Source organism: Salmo salar, chromosome 09 (assembly GCF_965601325.2).
Source record: "Salmo salar chromosome 09, fSalSal1, whole genome shotgun sequence".
Taxonomy (NCBI): domain Eukaryota; kingdom Metazoa; phylum Chordata; class Actinopteri; order Salmoniformes; family Salmonidae; genus Salmo; species Salmo salar.
The window spans coordinates 86,917,177-86,939,961 of record NC_138299.1 but is presented as its reverse complement, the minus strand read 5'-3'; the positions used below and the strand labels follow the sequence as shown (position 1 = coordinate 86,939,961).

The 22,785-nt window shown below is 43.8% G+C and overlaps 1 protein-coding gene across 8 annotated transcripts in view; it reads left to right on the top strand.

Annotated features, from left to right (window-relative positions):
• Positions 1–22,785, top strand: part of sorbs2b (sorbin and SH3 domain containing 2b) — a 77,976-nt gene that overhangs the window by 5,761 nt on the left and 49,430 nt on the right. For 7 of the 8 annotated variants that reach the window (XM_045724083.2, XM_045724084.2, XM_014212798.3 and 4 more), the window contains exon 2: positions 17,028–17,083. In XM_045724083.2, the coding sequence (XP_045580039.1) occupies positions 17,074–17,083 (10 nt within the window). In that variant the 5' untranslated portion in view covers positions 17,028–17,073. Of the gene's footprint in view, positions 1–1,052; positions 1,211–17,027; positions 17,084–22,785 lie in introns of all 8 variants that reach the window. The other variant, XM_014212797.3, reaches the window with a different exon arrangement.

Here is a 22,785-nt window from a genome sequence, read left to right as displayed (position 1 = left end):
TTGCATCCTTTCTGTTTACTAGTCCAACGCTCTAACCACTAGGCTACCTGTGAATAGACTGCTAAGGAAATGTTTTTATTTAATCCATTTTAGAATAAGGCTGTAACGTAACAAAATGTGGAAAAAGTCATATAATATAAATATACATTTATATTTATATTCTGGATTTGGACATTGCTTGTTCTGATATTTCTTAATTGTTGTCTTTGTTTATTGTTTTGTATTGTTAGGTATTACTGCACTGTTGGAGATAGAAACATAAGCATTTCGCTGCATCTGCAGTAACATCTGCAAAATATGTGTACGCCACCAATAACATTTGATTTGATGATTTGATACAGTGCTGGCCAACAGTCGCTTGAAAAGCTGTCAACCTCCTGACATTTGTGTCACGTTTTTAAGGGTCTAACCTGTCTCCCTGTAGCCTGAACTGTGGTGGTCTCACTGACGGATCGCCGCTGTCATCAGTCATGAACGTCACTGGTAAAAATAGATCTGATGTAATACGGTCAGCCTTGAAGAAATGCTGCACAGCACCCACATATAAGTTTCCCTTTCGAACTTGACAAGAAACTGCATTCCGGCATTCCTTTTAATTGCTTCATTTCCTCACTTTTGTGTGTGTGTGTGTGTGTGTGTGTGTGTGTGTGTGTGTGTGTGTGTGTGTGTGTGTGTGTGTGTGTGTGTGTGTGTGTGTGTGTGTGTGTGTGTGTGTGTGTGTGTGTGTGTGTGTGTTGCCTCCGGAGGTTCAGCACCTGAATCTCAAGACCTTGAAATCCCTCTCTGTACCTTGGCTACTATCTTTCACAGGTTCCAATGGTGTTGATTTACCAAAAATGCCCCATAACCTGCATAGCGCAAATGTTTGTATACCCACAAATGTGTTCCTGTGTATATTCTGTGGTATGCTGTGTGTCACTTTTCCCCAGAGAGAGCCCCAAGAGTAACTTTCCAGCCCCTAGACGTACATGTCTGCATCTGAAAATAGCTCAAACCGCAGCAGCGCTGCTTGGACAGGCAGGGGTTGACTCTGTCACGTCTTTTGCCTCCAGAAACCAGGATCACACTTGTCGGACCTTAACCCTGCAAGTCAATGCAGTGAAATCTGCTGTGCCGCCGCCCAGAAAACAGATATAGGGAGAGGAGCTACATAAAACATCACGGATGTGTTTTCATTCTATCACGTAGTGTGTCTCGCTCTTCATGTCTGGTGAGATATTCCCTATCTTTCTTTGAATGATGTATTGGATACATGCTGCTGCCTCATGGCAGGTTAGCTTGCCTGGCTGTTTGCTCGCGGCAGGTAGCCTAGCGGTTAGAGCAGTGGGCCTGTAACTGAAAGATCGCTAGTTCAAATCCCTGAGAAGATGAGAAATCTGTCAACGTGCTCTCAAGCAAGGCACTTAAACCTAATTGATCTAGGATCGCCGTTGATAATGGCAGACCCTGGCTGTGACATTACTCTCTGAGGGTGTTTTGATGAGTTGGGATGTGCAAAAAACACATTTCCAATTCACTCATGTTTATTAATATACAGTTGAACATGTGTGAAATAGGACAGCTATAAGCACCCACCTAATAATATGTATTTTTTTTATCTCAGCTGATGGTTAATGGTTTTCTGTGTTAAATGAGGAGGGGATAAATTCTCTTTCTTTGACCAATTGGAGTTATTAATACTTTTTTAAATGTATGAATTTGAATAAGCTACTAGTAATTCTACTCAGACTGTGAGAACACTGGTGTGATGTTATGGAATATGTGATGTAGGCGACTCACTGTACATGGTACGCTTCATGATGGTACATGGCCTAGTACGGTCTTATATAAGTAAGAGCAGTCATGTTCAAGGTTTCCTTTGACCTCAAAATATGTCATTACAGATATGCGACTCTTCTGTAAATCATCTTTGTGTGACTGCTGAAGCAGTGGCTGACAAAACATTGCTGCGTCCCAAATGAAATCAATGCCACCTTGGTTATGTATAATGTGACTCTTCACCTGGAAAGCAAAAGAGTCGCGAGGTCTGGGATGGTTTGACTCTCAGGGTTGAAGTTGAGAGACCTTTGGAGAACTACCATAAAAAGTGATGAGTGATGAGCAGTGATGATATAGGCAGGAGAGGGGACATCATTCCATAATGGTAAGGAGACCAGATAAGTGCAGGGTGAGTACAGACCAACCACTGATGTAGTGTGATATATACTGAACAAAAATAGAAACGCAACAATTTCAACAATTCTACTGAGTTACAGTTTATATAAGGAAATCAGTCAATTGAAATAAATGTATTAGGCCCTAGTCTATGGATTCCACAAAAGGGTTTTATTACAGACATAAATACAGTTTCATCAGCTGTTCAGGTGGCTGGTCTCGGACGAACCCACAGGTGAAGAAGCCGGATGTGGAGGTCCTAGGCTGGCGTGGTCACGCAGTCTTCGGTTGTGAGGCCGGTAAGACGTACTGCCACATTCTCTAAAACAACGTTCGAGGCGGATTATGGTAGAGAAATTAACATTGAATTATCTGACAACAGCTCTGGTGGACATTGCTGCAGCCAGTATTCCAATTGCACGCTCCCTCAAAACTTGGGAGATCTGTGGCATTATGTTGTGTGACAAAACTGCACATTTTAGAGTGGCCTTTTATTGTCCCCAGCACAAGGTGCACCTGTGTAAGGATCATGCTGTTTAATCAGCTTTTTGATATGCCACACCTGTCAGGTGGGTGGATTATCTTGGAAAAGGAGAAATGCACACCAACAGGGATGTAAACAAATTTGTGCACAACATTTGAGAGAAATATGCCTTTTGTGCATATGGAAAATGTGTTGGATATTTCATTTCAGCTCATAAAACTTGGGACCAACACTTTACATTTTACATTATATTTACACTTTACATTATATTTTTGTTCAGTATAGTTTGAAATAGTATGGTCTGGGCTTTAGCCCTCTGATGGTATCATTTTGGGTTATAGCAGTGTACTTTGCCAGGTTTATATAGGGTTTGCATAACCTTTTCCTCTTCGATGTTTAGTAAGGTATAGTGGATTAGTCAGTGCTTAGTTTACAGTGTGGAGTGCTGCGCAAGTCTGTAAAAGATAATCACTATTGACTTTCACAATATTAATTTTCCATCTATGGAAACTGTGCTCCACTGTTTGATGCTGGTACTTTAGCACACGATGTACACAACACAATAATAAAAGGTGCAAAACAACAAATGGAGCTGCCGACAGATGCAGGCTTGCGTCAGGTGGAATGGCAGACATATTACTCAAGTCCGTGAAACCACGAGAAGGCCATGGCCAGAAGGCCATGTACAAAAGGTGATTGCGCAATACGTATAAGATTGTCAATCATCAGTGGGCAGGAAAGAGCTCCTTATATGAGCATGGCAAAGCCTTTCAAAACCTATTTTAAAGCAGAATTCTGGTACCGATTATAAAAAGCTGGTGTTTCACATTGTAGCCATAATTATACTAAAAGTTAAACAGGACTCAATTCCTGTATATCAGGGCGATATCTGACACTTATGCTTAATGTATGTATTTATGCGTAAAAGCTGAAAATCCATAATCAATGCGCAGATAGTTTTATTAAAGTAAATAGAGTATGGAAATAATTTGGCAAAAATACACATAATAGCATTTAGCTTCCACCCTTCAGTGAATATAGTCCTATAGTTCATAGCCCTTGAATACACTTTTGCGAAATAATGATTGCTATCCAGGATCAGGGACGAGTTCCATTCATTCCTGTGCCATTAAAAAAGTCAAGAAGGCAGTCCTACAGTAATTCATAAGGTGGTGGACCCATGTAGTCAGTGGCCTTGAAGATCAGTACCCTCCCTCCCAGGAGAAGGAGACAGACTCTGGCAGATAGCCTCTCTCCCCAGACTCTCTGGCAGCTAGCCTCTCTCTCTCCAGACTCTCTGGCAGCTAGCCTCTCTCTCCAGACTCTCTGGCAGCTAGCCTCTCTCTCTCCCCAGACTCTCTGGCAGCTAGCCTCTCTCTCTCCCCAGACTCTCTGGCAGCTAGCCCCTCTCTCCAGACTCTCTGGCAGCTAGCCTCTCTCTCACGCCAGACTCTCTGGTAGCTAGAATCTCTCTCTCTAGACTCTGGCAGCTAGACTCTCTAGACTCTCTGGCAGCTAGCCTCTCTCTCGCCAGACTCTCTGGTAACTAGACTCTCCCTCTCTCCAGACTCTCTGGCAGCTAGCATCTCTCTCTCCAGACTCTCTGGCAGCTAGCCTCGCTCTCTCTCTAGACTCTCTGGCAGCTAGCGCTCTCTCTAGACTCTCTGGCAGCTAGCCTCTCTCTCCAGACTCTCTGGCAGCTAGCCATTCTCTCTTTCCAGACTCTCTGGCAGCTAGTCTCTCTCTCTCCAGACTCTCTGGCAGCTAGCCTCTCTCTCTACACTCTCTGGCAGCTAGCCTCTCTCTCCAGACTCTCTGGCAGCTAGCCTCTCTCTCTCCCCAGACTCTCTGGCAGCTAGCCTCTCTCTCTCCCCAGACTCTGGCAGCTAGCCTCTCTCTCTCTCTCTAGACTCTCTGGCAGCTAGCATCTCTCTCTCCAGACTCTCTGGCAGCTAGCCTCTCTCTCTCCCCAGACTCTCTGGCAGCTAGCCTCTGCCCCTCTCTCTCTCCAGACTCTATGGCAGCTAGCATCTCTCTCTCTAGACTCTCTGGCAGCTAGCCTCTCCCTCTCTCTCCGTCTCTCCAGACTCTCGGGTAGCTAGCATCTCTCTCTCCAGACTCTATGGCAGCTAGACTCTCTCTCTCTCCAGACTCTCTGGCAGCTAGCCTCTCTCTCCAGACTCTGGCAGCTAGCCTCACTCTCTCTCTAGACTTTCTGGCAGCTAGCGCTCTCTCTAGACTCTCTGGAAGCTAGCCTCTCTCTCCAGACTCTCTAGCAGCTAGCCTCTCTCCAGACTCTCTGGCAGCTAGCCGTTCTCTCTCTCCAGACTCTCTGGCAGCTAGCCTCGCTCTCTCTCTAGACTCTCTGGCAGCTAGCGCTCTCTCTAGACTCTCTGGCAGCTAGCGCTCTCTCTAGACTCTCTGGCAGCTAGCCGTTCTCTCCAGACTCTCTGGCAGCTAGCCTCTCTCTCTCCAGACTCTCTGGCAGCTAGCCTCTCTCTCTCCAGACTCTCTGGCAGCTAGTCGCTCTCTCTCTCCAGACTCTCTGGCAGCTAGCCTCTCCCTCTCCAGACTCTCTGGCAGCTAGCCTCTCCCTCTCCAGACTCTCTGGCAGCTAGCCTCTCCCTCTCCAGACTCTCTGGCAGCTAGCCTCTCTCTCTAGACTCTCTGGCAGTTAGTCTCTCCCTCTCCAGACTCTCTGGCAGCTAGCCTCTCTCTCCAGACTCTCTGGCAGCAACTCCTCTCTCTCTCCAGACTCTCTGGCAGCTAGCCTCTCTCTCTAGACTCTGGCAGCTAGCCTCTCTCTCTCTCCAGACTCTCTGGCAGCTAGTCGTTCTCTCTCCAGACTCTCTGGCAGCTAGTCTCTCTCTCTCCAGACTCTCTGGCAGCTAGTCGTTCTCTCTACAGACTCTCTGGCAGCTAGTGCTCTCTCTCTCCAGACTCTCTGCAGCTAGTTGTTCTCTCCAGACTCTCTGGCAGCTAGTTGTTCTCTCTCCAGACTCTCTGGCAGCTAGTTGTTCTCTCTCCAGACTCTCTGGCAGCTAGTGCTCTCTCTCTCCAGGACTCTCTGGCAGCTAGATGTTCTCTCTCCAGGCTGTGCTGGAGGGCTTGCATGACCGGGGTATTTTTAACTTTGTACCACCCTGAAGGAGTGACTTAGCTGTGACAGTACCGCTGTTTCTTTAAACACAGCTCATGTCTCATGTGTTTTTGGTTGTATTGTGAGGAAGTGTTTGGTATCTTCTGTTGGTGTTTTTGAATTGCCTATTAAATGGGTCTTAGTGCATTATCATTTGTTTCATGTTTACTACTAAATTAGAAAACATCTAGGCTCTAATCATTATATCTGTCAAAGATCTGATGAGCAGGCTGTTTGAAGCTCCCATTTTGAAACTGTTATCTGAGAGATGATCTTGTGTTAGAAGACTTCTTAGAAGACTCATCTTTCTTAGCTTATTAGTTGATGATCAGCAGGGGATTTCTCCAAAGGTTTAACACCCAATTAACAGATGCTTCTCAGACCCCAGGGACTGGCCACTACTGGAAGGAATTTAGTGTGAGTACCAAATGTCCCCCTATTCCCTTTATAGTGCACTACTTTGGACCAGGGCCCATAGCGCTCTGGTCCAACATAGTGCACTATATAGGGAATAGGGTGCCATTTGTGACACATCGTTAGCCGTGCTGACCTGCTGCAGAGCGGAGGCGGCTGTGAATCTCCTTCCCCGGGAGATATTTGTTTGATAACATTAAGGAGAAAATTCCAGCACCATGCCTGCTAAGGGGTGCTTGTGTATGCATTGCCTGGCTGCCACTTAACTCTGGTTGGCACTGTGCAGGGGGTAGGAACACAACCCACTACCCTCACTGAGACAGTCTGAGAGACACTGTAGCATTTTATTACTGCCTGCTGCCTGTCTTCATCTGACTCCTCTTCATACAGTATCTGTTAGGATGTGTAGAATATAGAGCTATTGACATGGCTGTGTAGAATATAGAGCTATTGACATGGCTGTGTAGAATATAGAGCTGTTGACATGGCTGTGTAGAATATAGAGCTGTTGACATGGCTGTGTAGAATATAGAGCTATTGACATGGCTGTGAGTGAGAGTGTATGTTGAATATAGAGCTGTTGACATGGCTGTGTAGAATATAGAGCTGTTGACATGACTATGTAGAATATAGAGCTGTTGACATGGCTGTGAGTGAGAGTGTATGTAGAATATAGAGCTATTAACATGGCTGTGTAGAATATAGAGCTATTGACATGGCTGTGTAGAATATAGAGCTGTTGACATGGCTGTGAGTGAGAGTGTATGTAGAATATAGAGCTATTAACATGGCTGTGTAGAATATAGAGCTATTGACATGGCTGTGTAAAATATAGAGCTGTTGACATGACTGTGTAGAATATAGAGCTATTGACATGGCTGTGTAAAATATAGAGCTATTGACATGGCTGTGTAGAATATAGAGCTGTTGACATGGCTGTGTAGAATATAGAGCTGTTGACATGGCTGTGTAGAATATAGAGCTATTGACATGGCTGTGAGTGAGAGTGTATGTAGAATATAGAGCTGTTGACATGGCTGTGTAGAATATAGAGCTGTTGACATGGCTGTTTCGAATATAGAGCTGTTGACATGGCTGTGTAGAATATAGAGCTATTGACATGGCTGTGTAGAATATAGAGCTGTTGACATGGCTGTGTAGAATATAGAGCTGTTGACATGGCTGTGTAGAATATAGAGCTGTTGACATGGCTGTGAGTGAGAGTGTATGTTGAAAATCTGTCAAGCTGGGAAACAGCCAATTGGAGCTAGTGCATTCTCCTTGAGGATCCATCTTGAACGAGCCTTTGACTTTTTAAGGAATGCATTCTGCCAGTGCCTGCCCAGAAAGAGCAGTGCAGGGCTTTAACAGTTACCCCTCGTTGCTTGGAATGACAGGGTTCTGAAAATGCAAGATTTTCTCCTGTGCTGGGTTCTGCATTATCCTTTTTGTACCTCTACCTACTGTAGATAGATAATGTGGCAAAGAATGATCCCATTTTAAATAGTTGTAATAGAGGTTGGTGTAAGGTTGGCGTAAGCTCCATCCTCATCTCCCTTTCACAGGTACACACTTGGAGCGGTGCCGTCAAACTGTCATCTTACTATCTCACAATTCAGTCTTTTCTCTTTCCCAACAACACATGTTCTTATAATGACACGGAGTACCAAAACACAGCAATTAAGTGAATTATCTCTGGTTCTTAACATATAATCCCCAGAAATGCCCTGTGTACTGTCCTCCAGAATTAATAAAAAGTAGCTGAACAACACTTAAACTGGCCTGTCCTTCACTTAATGTGATTGTGGATCCAGATCCAGAAATCAATTTTTAGGTCGCTTAAGACTTGTTTGTGTTCACATTCTTTGTTCACAAATATACTCTACATAAATAGCCTGAATCTAATTCAGTAGGAATGCAGAGATTTTGGATGCCTTTTTTCCAAAGCTTTCTGTATTCTCTGTGCAGAGAGCAGTCTCTTCTCTCAGTCCTGCTGTGGCTGAGATGCTGTGTGATTTTAGCTGGGAGAGAAGCGTGTAGAAGATCAAGATAGATTTTAGTTGGTTGGAAACCAAAGAGGCCTGTCATAGTCTGTCTGCACTTCTTCCAACTCTCCAACTGCACATGATTTAGACTAGACAGGTATTTTATGGAGCAACAAACAACATCATCAAACAAGGCAATCCGTTTACACTTTTACAACAACAGGTTCGTAATGTGTAATTCTTTGATAGCAGTTTTTGTGTATTGTGCATAATAGGCTACTTTTATATTATTATGGTTTTGTTATGTTGCTGACTGTGCTGCCTATTCCAATCACACCAAGTGACAGTATTTGATGTGATTTATAGCCAAGTTAATATGGGCTCTGAACCAGCTAGATGCATATGTAAAAGAGCCTGTCCCTCTAGGTCGGTCCCAAAAAGTGCACTACTTTTGACCAGAGCCCTATCAAGGGAATAGGGAGCCATTTGGGACACCTCCACAGTGTGGAACAGCTTGGCTCTGACCTCTGAAGGACAGGTGAAGTGCAGGTTGTTATACTGCTGTATATACACGGAACAAAAATAGAAATGCAACATGCAACAATTTCAAAGATTTTACTGAGTTACAGTTCATATAACGAAATCAGTCAATTGAAATAAATAAATTAGGCCATAATTAATGGATTTCACATGACTGGGAATACAGATTTGCATCTGTTGGACACAGATACGTGGATCAGAAAACTAGTCATTTTCTTGTGTGACCACAATTTGCCTCATGCAGATCTCCTTCGGATAGAGTTGATCAGGTTGTTGATTGTGGCCGGTGGAATGTTGTCTCATTTTTCGTCAATGGCTGTGCGAAGTTGCTGTTTATTGGCGGGAACTGGAACACGCTGTTGTTTATGTTGATCCAGAGCATCCCAAACATGTTCAATGGGTGACATGTCTGGTGAGTATGCAGGTCATGGAAGAACTGGGACATTTTCAGCTTCCAGGAATTATGTACAGATCACCAGACAATGGCCCTCATGATCTTATCATGGTATTTCTGTGCATTCAAATTGCCATCAATAAAATGCAATTGTGTTCGTTGTCCGTAGCTTATGCCTGCCCATACCATAACCCCACCGCTGCCATGGGGCACTCTGTTCACAACGTTGACGTCATCAAACCGCTCGCCCACATGACGCCATACACACCTGCCATCTGCCCAGTACAGTTCAAACCCGGGATTCATCCGTGAAGAGTACACTTCTCCAGCGTGCCAGTGGCTATCGAAGGTGACATGGCTGTGAGTGAGATGCCGAACTGCAGTCAGGTCAAGACCCTGGTGAGGATGACGAGTACGCAGATGAGCTTCCCTGAAATGGTTTCTGAAAGTTTGTGCAGATATTCTTCGGTTGTGCAAACCCACAGTTTCATCAGCTGTCCGTGTGGTTGGTCCCAGACGATCCCGCTGGTGAAGAAGTCTGATGTGGAGGTCCTGGGATGGTCCTGGGATGGTGTAGTTATAGGTGGTCAACGACTGTGAGGCCGGTTGGAGATACCGCCAAATTCTCTAAAATGACGGTGAAGGTGGTTTATGGTAGAGAAATAAACATTTCATTTTCTGGCAACAGCGCTGGTTGACATTCCTGGAGTTAGCATGGTAACTGCACGCTCCCTCAAAACTTGAGACATCTGTGGTGTTGTGTGACCAAACAGCACATTTTAGAGTGGCCTTTTATTGTCCCCAGCACAAGTGTGTAATGTTCATGCTATTTAATCAGCTTCTTGAGATACCACACCTGTCAGGTGGATGGATTATCCTGGAAAAGGAAAAATACTCACTAACAGGGATGTAAACAAAGGTGTTCGGTGGGGTTAAGGTCAGGGCTCCGTCCTGGCCAGTCAAGTTCTTCCACACCAATCTCGACAAACCATTTCTGTATGGACCTCGCTTTATGCACAGGGGCATTGTCATGTTAAAACAGGGAAGGGCCTTCCCCAAACTGTTGCCATAAAGTTAGAAGCACAGAATTGTCTAGAATGTCATTGTATGCTGTAGCTTTAAGATTTCTTTCACTAGAACTAAGGGGCCTAGCCCGAACCATGAAAAACGGCCCCAGACAATTATTCCTCCTCTACCAAACTTTACAGTTGGCACTATGCATTGGGGCAGGCAGCGTTCTCCTGGCATCCGCCAAACCCAGATTTGTCTGTCGGACTGCTAGATGGTGAAGCGTGATTCATCTCTCCAAAGAACGCGTTTCTGCTGCCCAGAGTCCAATGGCAGCTAGCTTTACACCACTCCAGCTGATGCTTGGCATTGCGCATGGTGATCTTAGTCATCTGTGCGGCTGCTCGGCCTTGGAAACCCATTTCATGAACCTCCCAATGAACAGTTCTTGTACTAACGTTGCTTCCGGAGGCAGTTTGGAACTCGGTAGTGAGTGTTGCAACTGAGGACAGACAATTTTTACACGCTATGCGCTTCAGGACTCGGCGGTCCCGCTCTGTGAGCTTGTATGGCCTACCACTTCGCGGCTGAGCCGTTGTTGCTCCTAGATGATTCCACTTCACAATAACAGCACTTCCAGTTGACCGGGGCAGCTCTAGCAAGGCAGATGTTTGGCAAACTGACTTGTTGGAAAGGTGTTATCCTATGACAGTGCCATGGTGAAAGTCAATGAGCTCTTCAATAAGGCCATTCTACTGCCAATGTGTGGCTATGGAGATTGCATGGCCGTGTGTTCGATTTTATACACCTGTCAGCAACAAGTGTGGCTGAAATAGCCAGATCCAGTAATTTGAAGGGGTGTCAACATACCTTTGTATATATAGTGTATGTTGACTATGATGTTACTTTAGATAATATGGTGAGCTAGCAGTTATTATATGAAGTTTTCGCTTGGAAAGTTGTTTTTTTGTCTGGACACAGATAGTCCACAGGCGAAGGGAAGGGGTGAGAGGAGGAGAGCGCGTGGATGCGAGAAGGAATTCAATGAGCTGTTTGTATGTGGCTATGAAAGTAAACTGTTTGCGTGTGATCAGGGGTGTATTCATTCAAACCGATTCTGTTGAAAAACGTTTCTTAAACGGAAGCAAATGGAACAAAATGGGGATTAGCATACCTGAATTTGTCCAATAGAAACTCTTGTTTGCAACTGTTGGACTAATGATTACACATAGGTCAGCTTTATGCAGGCAAGAGTGTTCAAGGCAGTATTGAATGTGTCACTGTCTGCCCATGTGACACTGTCTTTCACCTACGCTGAATTCATAGGCTAGGTTGTAGCAACCTCATGATGGGTTTAGGGAACATTTTAGTATCATGTAGTAGCCTGAACCTATAGGGGTTTAAACTGGGTGAATGGAATATGAATGACAGTCATCCAATATGCAGTAATAGAAATAAGGCCATGCTCATGAAAAAAAAAGTATTGTCCTCCCTCATCTTAAACGGCACCGACTGATTAGGATGGGGATATTACTAAAAAAGTAGCTATCAATCTATGTACCATTTTATGAATGTCTGAAATTCTCATCTCTATTAGGGCCAATGGGTAAATACATGGTTTATTGTCCTGAATAGCCACTCTGCATTGAGGAAATGTTAGTTGTTTGTGGCTGGTAACCAACTTCCTACAGACATATTATATACATTTTAAGCATTTTGCTGGAAAGCACAGAAAAATCCCCTCCTGGAACTCCTCATTGTCATGCCTGTGGAGATAGTAGTATGTTGACTGAATACCATGTTGGAACCATAGAAATAGAACCAATCTAGTCATTGTAATTCTAGTCATTCTAATCATACTAGTTCTGTGGTTGGAACATTGAGACCCTGTCTCGTCTCCATAGCTCCTTGTCATTGAGGTGCCAGGCATAGGTTTCATGGGTTTGCCAGGCAAGAGTGTGACTTAACATCAAGTGTGAGACGATTCCTGTCTCTGTGGCTGGCCAAGCCCACCCTGAGTTACCCAAAAGAGGACTATAAATGGGCATCAAACAAGGAACAGTCGAGTCACCAAGATGGCCGCCACCACCACCGCCACAAATGTAAAACACACATTATGTTATAGGCTAGGGGCTAAAATGATCATCATTCATCACCTTCTTTGACTTAACTCATTTGAAAAAATGTTGGGTGGGAATCCAGTCCACATTAATAGGATGAACCTTACAGATATTTTCTATGCAAGTTGTACTAGTTGAGAAGTAAGAGGTGGAAGGGCTTGCATTTAAATATTTGATTATGCTGTATTGTGATACAGTACGGTGCTTCTCTGTCTGGGAGATGTAAGAACTCATGATTCGATTCTTAGAGGCGCTGTACTAATTGAATATCAAAGGGAACTCTCTGTCTGTACAAAAGTATCTGATTAATCTAATCTACAGTGTGTATCACCCATGATACTCTGCACTGAGTCAGCCAGGTCAGGATGTTCCTGTGTGTTTACGAGCTGTGTCCCCAGTCAGTCCTCATTAACGTAAGTAATGACATTTGCCTCTACTCAGCCATCTGGGTCCTGGCTCTGCTTCCTAAGGTTGCCTCCTGGAGTAGGATAATTAAATGGATAGTATGAGGAAACTTGCTATAACTCTTACAGACAAGATCAGAGACATTCCCACTGCCATCTACAGCCTCACCTCCAGGCTATACCGTACCATCTACTGCCTCACCTCCAGGCTATACCATACCATCTACTGCCTCACCTCCAGGCTATACCGTACCATCTACTGCCTCACCTCCAGGCTATACCGTACCATCTACTGCCTCACCTCCAGGCTATACCGTACCATCTACTGCCTCACCTCCAGGCTATACCGTACCATCTACTGCCTCACCTCCAGGCTATACCGTATCATCTACTGCCTCACCTCCAGGCTATACCGTACCATCTACTGCCTCACCTCCAGGCTATACCGTACCATCTACTGCCTCACCTCCAGGCTATACCGTACCATCTACTGCCTCACCTCCAGGCTATAACGTACCATCTACTGCCTCACCTCCAGGCTATACCGTACCATCTACTGCCTCACCTCCAGGCTATACCGTACCATCTACTGCCTCACCTCCAAGCTATACCGTACCATCTACTGCCTCACCTCCAGGCTATACCGTACCATCTACTGCCTCACCTCCAGGCTATACCGTACCATCTACTGCCTCACCTCCACGCTATACCGTACCATCTACTGCCTCACCTCCAGGCTATACCGTACCATCTACTGCCTCACCTCCAGGCTATACCGTACCATCTACTGCCTCACCTCCAGGCTATATCATACCATCTACTGCCTCACCTCCAGGCTATACCGTACCATCTACTGCCTCACCTCCAGGCTATACCGTACCATCTACTGCCTCACCTCCACGCTATACCGTACCATCTACTGCCTCACCTCCAGGCTATACCGTACCATCTACTGCCTCACCTCCAGGCTATATCATACCATCTACTGCCTCACCTCCAGGCTATACCGTACCATCTACTGCCTCACCTCCAGGCTATACCGTACCATCTACTGCCTCACCTCCAGGCTATACCGTACCATCTACTGCCTCACCTCTAGGCTATACCGTACCATCTACTGCCTCACCTCCAGGCTATACCGTACCATCTACTGCCTCACCTCCAGGCTATACCGTACCATCTACTGCCTCACCTCTAGGCTATACCATACCATCCACAGGGTGTCCTGTGATATTCCGTGCCCGTAGGGTGCTGGCTGTCTGACTTGCTGGCTGGCTGGCTGGCTGGCTGGTTAGCTGGCTGCTCCAGCCTCCAGGGTTTCTCAGGCTGCCTAGTTGGTGTTGGTATGTGGGTCCAGCCCTGATCAGGCTGGCTGGTTGGTGTGTGGGTCCAGCCCTGATCAGGCTGCCTAGTTGGTGTTGGTATGTGGGTCCAGCCCTGATCAGGCTGGCTGGTTGGTGTTAGTGTGTGGGTCCAGCCCTGATCAGGCTGGCTGGTTGGTGTTGGTATGTGGGACCCTCCCTCCCCTTTTGCCTCTCCCTCCAGCACCTGTGTCGCCATGAGTCTGCTCCCTTGAAATATAATATCATCATCTGTGCTTCATTTATCGCTGGCAGGCCTTTACAACCCCTGTTTAATCCCTGCTACATTTGTGTCTTTGAGAAACAGAACCCTCTGGTGACTGGCTTTGAGAGAGGAGATGTGTGAAGATTTATTTGGGGTCTGACTTTAGGAGCCCCCTTTTTTATTAGGACGCCATATTAAGTAACTCCCCCCCTCCTGTGGTTTAGATCTACGACTGGGAACATGACTTTAGATGTTCAGCTGATCACGTTGCATGTTTGTGTTGTTGTAAGGCATTTCTAGCATTGATTGGTACTGTTGGTATATTTAGCTGCTTGTCAATAGAAGTGTTCTGAATTGATCAATAAGCTTCCACTGGTGCTCCAGTCATCTGCCGCTGCATCCCCATGAAACTTGATAGGAGAACTACATGTGATGCATCATTCCTCATCATTCCATCATGCACCGTCTATAACTGTCTGCATTTACAAACAAAATGATCACAAAAATCGCTTTGCACTAATCATGAGGAAGAATCAGTCAATAGTTCACACAGGTAATCACCATTGAGAGGGATATATCATTCACAGTTTTAAAACAAAGATGGAGCAGGTGCTTCTGTTTCTGTCAACAGCTGTCCCCTCCAGTGTGTGTCAGCAGAAACATGTGTATGTCAGGCATGTGGCCAACAGAAGGTAGACTGTCTGCCATGATGCATGTACTGTCTGCCATGATGCATGTACTGTCTGCTATGATGCATGTACTGTCTGCCATGATGCATGTACTGTCTGCTATGATGCATGTACTGTCTGCCATGATGCATGTACTGTCTGCCATGATACATGTACTGTCTGCCATGATGCATGTACTGTCTGCCATGATGCATGTACTGTCTGCTATGATGCATGTACTGTCTGCCATGATGCATGTACTGTCTGCTATGATGCATGTACTGTCTGCCATGATACATGTACTGTCTGCCATGATGCATGTACTGTCTGCTATGATGCATGTACTGTCTGCTATGATACATGTACTGTCTGCCATGATGCATGTATTTTCTGCCATGATGCATGTACTGTCTGCTATGATGCATGTACTGTCTGCCATGATACATGTACTGTCTGCTATGATGCATGTACTGTCTGCCATGATACATGTACTGTCTGCCGTGATGCACGTACTGTCTGCCATGATGCATGTACTGTCTGCTATGATGCATGTACTGTCTGCTATGATGCATGTACTGTCTGCCATGATACATGTACTGTCTGCTATGATGCATGTACTGTCTGCCATGATACATGTACTGTCTGCCGTGATGCACGTACTGTCTGCCGTGATGCACGTACTGTCTGCCATGATGCATGTACTGTCTGCTATGATGCATGTACTGTCTGCCATGATACATGTACTGTCTGCTATGATGCATGTACTGTCTGCTATGATGCATGTACTGTCTGCCATGATACATGTACTGTCTGCCATGATGCATGTACTGTCTGCTATGATACATGTACTGTCTGCCATGATGCATGTACTGTCTGCTATGATGCATGTACTGTCTGCTATGATACATGTACTGTCTGCATGAGGTCTGTGCCAACATTTTGCAGGACAATCAAATAGTGTGAGTCATGAGATCACGTTGTTGTACAAAGGAACTAATACAGCATTTAAAGGACCTAGGTAAGCGGTGTCACCAGGAGACTAGAAGAGCCGTACGCCATAGGAGGAAGCAGGTAGCAGAGTTTGTACCGTCAGGTATTTGGTAAATATTCTGTATGTAGGCCTATCCTTCCTCAAGGTTGTAGAGCAGCAGAGATCTCTTCCTTCACATGAATCCTTGTGCAGCGGTACATTACAGCCTTGCATTATCACATGCCTTATTAAGCATTGACGCACGGAGAGTAGTGATGGATAAAAGCAGGCAGACCAATAGACCAGGTTTCTGAGGCCTGGCTGGAGGTGGATTTGGATACAGCGCTGCCTGACTGCGTGTTTCTATGGTAGAATTCGGTTCATTTATCGCCTTTCACAGTCTACCTGCCTCGGAATCCTAAATGGCACCCTGGTCAAAAGTAGTGCACTAAATGGGGAATAGGGTGCCATTTGGGATTCATAATTGTCACGACAGTGACGGATGGTGGCGCCCCTCGGCCGGGCGGAGCTCGGCGGTCGTCGTCACCGGCCTACTAGCTACCATCGATCCCTTTTTGTTTCACTTTCTGTTGGTTAGGTCTAGGTAGGCACGCACCTGTTTTGGGTTAGTCATTAGTAAGGGGGGGTTATTTAGTTTAGCGTAGGATGTATGTGTTTGTACGTGATTGTGTTGCTTGTCCGGGTTTTTTGTGCTAGAGGAATGTGTACTGGGTTTTTCCCTCTGCCTGTGGTTTATTTTCATTGTGTACACCACCGCAGTATAATTTAAGGGCTGCGCCCCTATAATTTTGGCGACCACATCCAGTTGCTTTTGAATAAAGAAGTGTGGTCAAGAACTCTCTGTCTCCTGCGCCTGACTCTACCTCTCCTGTTGTTTTTCGAGCCAGCCCGTGACAATACTGATGTTCAGGTAGATCTTCCTGCCAAGCTGGCTGCTCCAGTGACAAATACACTACTTTGGGGACAGCCTACATTGTGCTGTGTTTCTAATACTACTGCAGTGCTGACACAGGCAATGTCAAATGTATAGTGTATACCGAGACTATTTGTTTTGTAAATACCAGAACTGTATAGAATAGGATGTGTTGGACAGTCAGCCTCAGATGTGTGCCTTTAATCTGTTAAAGGTGAAACAAAAGCGTTGTCTTTCTCTTTTACAGGATAGTGTGATTGTTTGAAGCGCTGCTGCGACCAGAGACCTTCAACATGAATACAGGTGTGTATCTGCCAGTGGACAGTTGTATTGCTCTTCTTCTTCTTCAGGTCTCTTTGAATTTCATTCAATCGTTCAGCCTTTTCTTTATTCAAAACAGCCACACAAACCGGTCCTCTCTCTGGGCCTTTGTCCAACAGAGCTGCAAGTGACTGGGCATTCATCTCATGGCTCTCTGGTAAACCGGGCCTGTTTGTTAGTCTCATTTGTGGGCTTGACTTTTCTCCCAGATATTAAAGGAAGCTCAGTGGCTTACAAAAGAACTGGGCATTCCACACCCCAGATATGCAATGAATACAACCCCCCATTTAAAGTAACTGATTGTTTACCCATGTCTATGTCCAAGCCAGACAGCTCTTCCTGTAAGCGGCAGGCCCTAGTCAGGATGCTTTTAGTATGAGTCATGAGGAAATCATAATTCTGCCTCTTCTTATTGCAAGGCATTGTCCATGTTGGCATTTGGGATAAAAGCTATTTTCTCAGTTGCATGTGATTAGATTTTTGGGGATTTCCTCTCATTCCTCTTGTTAAAGCACTGGAATAAAAGCGGGCAGATCACTTTTCAAAGCTTTCCCATTAAAATGATGCTGTATTAGGCCTTCATAGCTTCTTATGGAACAATACTCAGATCTATGCATTGTGCATGCAGTCACTCCCGCTGTGAGAGATAGGCCTAAACTATGCACCACAATGCTATGCTTTCTGATGTGTTTTCTGCGAGAGCTGCTCTAAATGATGCAGGATATGTTTCCTATTATCAGCCCATCAAATCTACTATAGAAATGGATCCTATTTCAATGTGCTGTACATATTTTATGTCCGTATATTCAGTACCAAAATTCGAATTACATTTTTCATCAGATGATCCTGCCTTGCATGCACAATGACTTGCATTATGTGACAGAATGCTTTATTTAATGTTATTGGGATCAGGCATGATTTGGGTTAATCTTCTTTATATGCTTTAATCTTTTTTCACATTAACATAATTTTGCCATGAGGATGTATTTTAATTAATGTGCTTTGTTGGTGGGGGACGAGGGGGGCTTGTGTCTGTCTTTGTTGGGTGGGGGGCTTGTGTCTGTTGGGGGAGGGCATGTGTCTTTGTTGGGGGGAGGGCATGTGTCTTTGTTGGGGGAGGGCATGTGTCTTTGTTGGGGGAGGGCATGTGTCTTTGTTGGGGGAGGGCATGTGTCTTTGTTGGGGGAGGGCATGTGTCTTTGTTGGGGGGAGGGCATGTGTCTTTGTTGGGGGAGGGCATGTGTCTTTGTTGGGGGGAGGGCATGTGTCTTTGTTGGGGGAGGGCATGTGTCTTTGTTGGGGGGAGGGTATGTGTCTTTGTTGGGGGGAGGGCATGTGTCTTTGTTGGGGGGAGGGTATGTGTCTTTGTTGGGGGGAGGGCATGTGTCTTTGTTGGGGGGAGGGCATGTGTCTTTGTTGGGGGGAGGGCATGTGTCTTTGTTGGGGGGAGGGCATGTGTCTTTGTTGGGGGAGGGCATGTGTCTTTGTTGGGGGAGGGCATGTGTCTTTGTTGGGGGAGGGCATGTGTCTTTGTTGGGGGAGGGCATGTGTCTTTGTTGGGGGGAGGGTATGTGTCTTTGTTGGGGGGAGGGCATGTGTCTTTGTTGGGGGGAGGGCATGTGTCTTTGTTGGGGGGAGGGCATGTGTCTTTGTTGGGGGGAGGGCATGTGTCTTTGTTGGGGGAGGGCATGTGTCTTTGTTGGGGGAGGGCATGTGTCTTTGTTGGGGGAGGGCATGTGTCTTTGTTGGGGGGAGGGCATGTGTTTTTGTTGGGGGAGGGTATGTGTCTTTGTTGGGGGGAGGGCATGTGTCTTTGTTGGGGGAGGGCATGTGTCTTTGTTGGGGGGAGGGCATGTGTCTTTGTTGGGGGAGGGCATGTGTCTTTGTTGGGGGGAGGGTATGTGTCTTTGTTGGGGGGAGGGCATGTGTCTTTGTTGGGGGAGGGCATGTGTCTTTGTTGGGGGAGGGCATGTGTCTTTGTTGGGGGAGGGCATGTGTCTTTGTTGGGGGGAGGGCATGTGTCTTTGTTGGGGGAGGGCATGTGTCTTTGTTGGGGGGAGGGTATGTGTCTTTGTTGGGGGGAGGGCATGTGTCTTTGTTGGGGGGAGGGCATGTGTCTTTGAAGAAGCTACTTTGAAGAATCTCAATTATAAAATATATTTTGATTTAACACTTTTATAGTTACTACATGATTCAATATGTGTTATTTCATAGTTTTGATGTCTTCACTATTATTCTACGCTGTAGAAAATACAAAAATAAAATAAAGAAAAACCCTTGAATGAGTAGGTGTGTCCAAACTTTTGACTTGTACTGTACGTGTACCACTATGCTTCTCAGATAATGGAGGACACTCCCATAGCACTTCCCTGTTTCTCACGCTCCAATAGCACTTCCCTGTCTCTCACTCTCCCATAGCACTTCCCTGTTTCTCACTCTCCCATAGCACTTCCCTGTTTCTCACTCTCCCATAGCACTTCCCTGTTTCTCACTCTCCCATAGCACTTCCCTGTTTCTCACTCTCCCATAGCACTTCCCTGTCTCTCACTCTAACTCTCATGAAAAGAGTCAAGAGCTCACCAAACCTATATGGGGCAGCAGGTACTCTATTCACCCCACTCAACTCTAATATGCACCTCTAGTTTCTTCTAATATACACCTCTAGTTTCTTCTAATATGCACCTCTAGTTTCTTCTGATATACACCTCTAGTTTCTTCTAATATACACCTCTAGTTTCTTGTAATATACATCTCTAGTTTCTTCTAATATGCACCTCTAGTTTCTTGTAATATACACCTCTAGTTTCTTGTAATATACACCTCTAGTTTCTTCTAATATGCACCTCTAGTTTCTTGTAATATACACCTCTAGTTTCTTCTAATATGCACCTCTAGTTTCTTGTAATATACACCTCTAGTTTCTTCTAATATGCACCTCTAGTTTCTTCTAATATACACCTCTAGTTTCTTCTAATATACATCTCTAGTTTCTTCTAATATGCACCTCTAGTTTCTTCTAATATACACCTCTAGTTTCTTGTAATATACACCTCTAGTTTCTTCTAATATGCACCTCTAGTTTCTTCTAATATACACCTCTAGTTTCTTCTAATATACATCTCTAGTTTCTTCTAATATACACCTCTAGTTTCTTCTAATATGCACCTCTAGTTTCTTCTAATATACACCTCTAGTTTCTTCTAATATACACCTCTAGTTTCTTCTAATATACACCTCTAGTTTCTTCTAATATACACCTCTAGTTTCTTCTAATATACACCTCTAGTTTCTTCTAATATACACCTCTAGTTTCTTCTAATATACACCTCTAGTTTCTTCTAATATACACCTCTAGTTTCTTCTAATATACACCTCTAGTTTCTTCTAATATGCACCTCTAGTTTCTTGTAATATACACCTCTAGTTTCTTCTAATAAACACCTCTAGTTTCTTGTAATATACACCTCTAGTTTCTTCTAATATGCACCTCTAGTTTCTTGTAATATACACCTCTAGTTTCTTCTAATATACACCTCTAGTTTCTTCTAATATACACCTCTAGTTTCTTCTAATATGCACCTCTAGTTTCTTCTAATATACACCTCTAGTTTCTTCTAATATGCACCTCTAGTTTCTTGTAATATACACCTCTAGTTTCTTCTAATATGCACCTCTAGTTTCTTCTAATATACACCTCTAGTTTCTTCTAATATACATCTCTAGTTTCTTCTAATATGCACCTCTAGTTTCTTCTAATATACACCTCTAGTTTCTTGTAATATACACCTCTAGTTTCTTCTAATATGCACCTCTAGTTTCTTCTAATATACACCTCTAGTTTCTTCTAATATACATCTCTAGTTTCTTCTAATATACACCTCTAGTTTCTTCTAATATGCACCTCTAGTTTCTTCTAATATACACCTCTAGTTTCTTCTAATATACACCTCTAGTTTCTTCTAATATACACCTCTAGTTTCTTCTAATATACACCTCTAGTTTCTTCTAATATACACCTCTAGTTTCTTCTAATATACACCTCTAGTTTCTTCTAATATACACCTCTAGTTTCTTCTAATATACACCTCTAGTTTCTTCTAATATACACCTCTAGTTTCTTCTAATATGCACCTCTAGTTTCTTGTAATATACACCTCTAGTTTCTTCTAATAAACACCTCTAGTTTCTTGTAATATACACCTCTAGTTTCTTCTAATATGCACCTCTAGTTTCTTGTAATATACACCTCTAGTTTCTTCTAATATACACCTCTAGTTTCTTCTAATATGCACCTCTAGTTTCTTCTAATATACACCTCTAGTTTCTTGTAATATACACCTCTAGTTTCTTCTAATATGCACCTCTAGTTTCTTGTAATATACACCTCTAGTTTCTTGTAATATACACCTCTAGTTTCTTCTAATATGCACCTCTAGTTTCTTCTAATATGCACCTCTAGTTTCTTCTAATATACACCTCTAGTTTCTTCTAATAAACACCTCTAGTTTCTTGTAAAAAAATCCTCTAGTTTCTTCTAATATACACCTCTAGTTTCTTCTAATATACACCTCTAGTTTCTTCTAATATACACCTCTAGTTTCTTGTAATATACACCTCTAGTTTCTTCTAATATGCACCTCTAGTTTCTTGTAATATACACCTCTAGTTTCTTCTAATATACACCTCTAGTTTCTTCTAATAAACACCTCTAGTTTCTTGTAATATACACCTCTAGTTTCTTCTAATATACACCTCTAGTTTCTTCTAATATACACCTCTAGTTTCTTGTAATATACACCTCTAGTTTCTTCTAATATGCACCTCTAGTTTCTTCTAATATACATCTCTAGTTTCTTCTAATATACACCTCTAGTTTCTTCTAATATACACCTCTAGTTTCTTCTAATATGCACCTCTAGCTTCTTGTAATATGCACCTCTAGTTTCTTGTAATATACACCTCTAGTTTCTTCTAATATACACCTCTAGTTTCTTCTAATATGCACCTCTAGTTTCTTGTAAAATGCACCTCTAGTTTCTTCTAATATGCACCTCTAGTTTCTTCTAATATACACCTCTAGTTTCTTCTAATATACACCTCTAGTTTCTTCTAATATGCACCTCTAGTTTCTTGTAATATACACCTCTAGTTTCTTGTAATATACACCTCTAGTTTCTTCTAATATGCACCTCTAGTTTCTTGTAATATACACCTCTAGTTTCTTCTAATATACACCTCTAGTTTCTTCTAATATGCACCTCTAGTTTCTTCTAATATACACCTCTAGTTTCTTCTAATATACACCTCTAGTTTCTTCTAATATGCACCTCTAGTTTCTTGTAATATACACCTCTAGTTTCTTCTAATATGCACCTCTAGTTTCTTCTAATATACACCTCTAGTTTCTTCTAATATACATCTCTAGTTTCTTCTAATATGCACCTCTAGTTTCTTCTAATATACACCTCTAGTTTCTTGTAATATACACCTCTAGTTTCTTCTAATATGCACCTCTAGTTTCTTCTAATATACACCTCTAGTTTCTTCTAATATACATCTCTAGTTTCTTCTAATATACACCTCTAGTTTCTTCTAATATGCACCTCTAGTTTCTTCTAATATACACCTCTAGTTTCTTCTAATATACACCTCTAGTTTCTTCTAATATGCACCTCTAGTTTCTT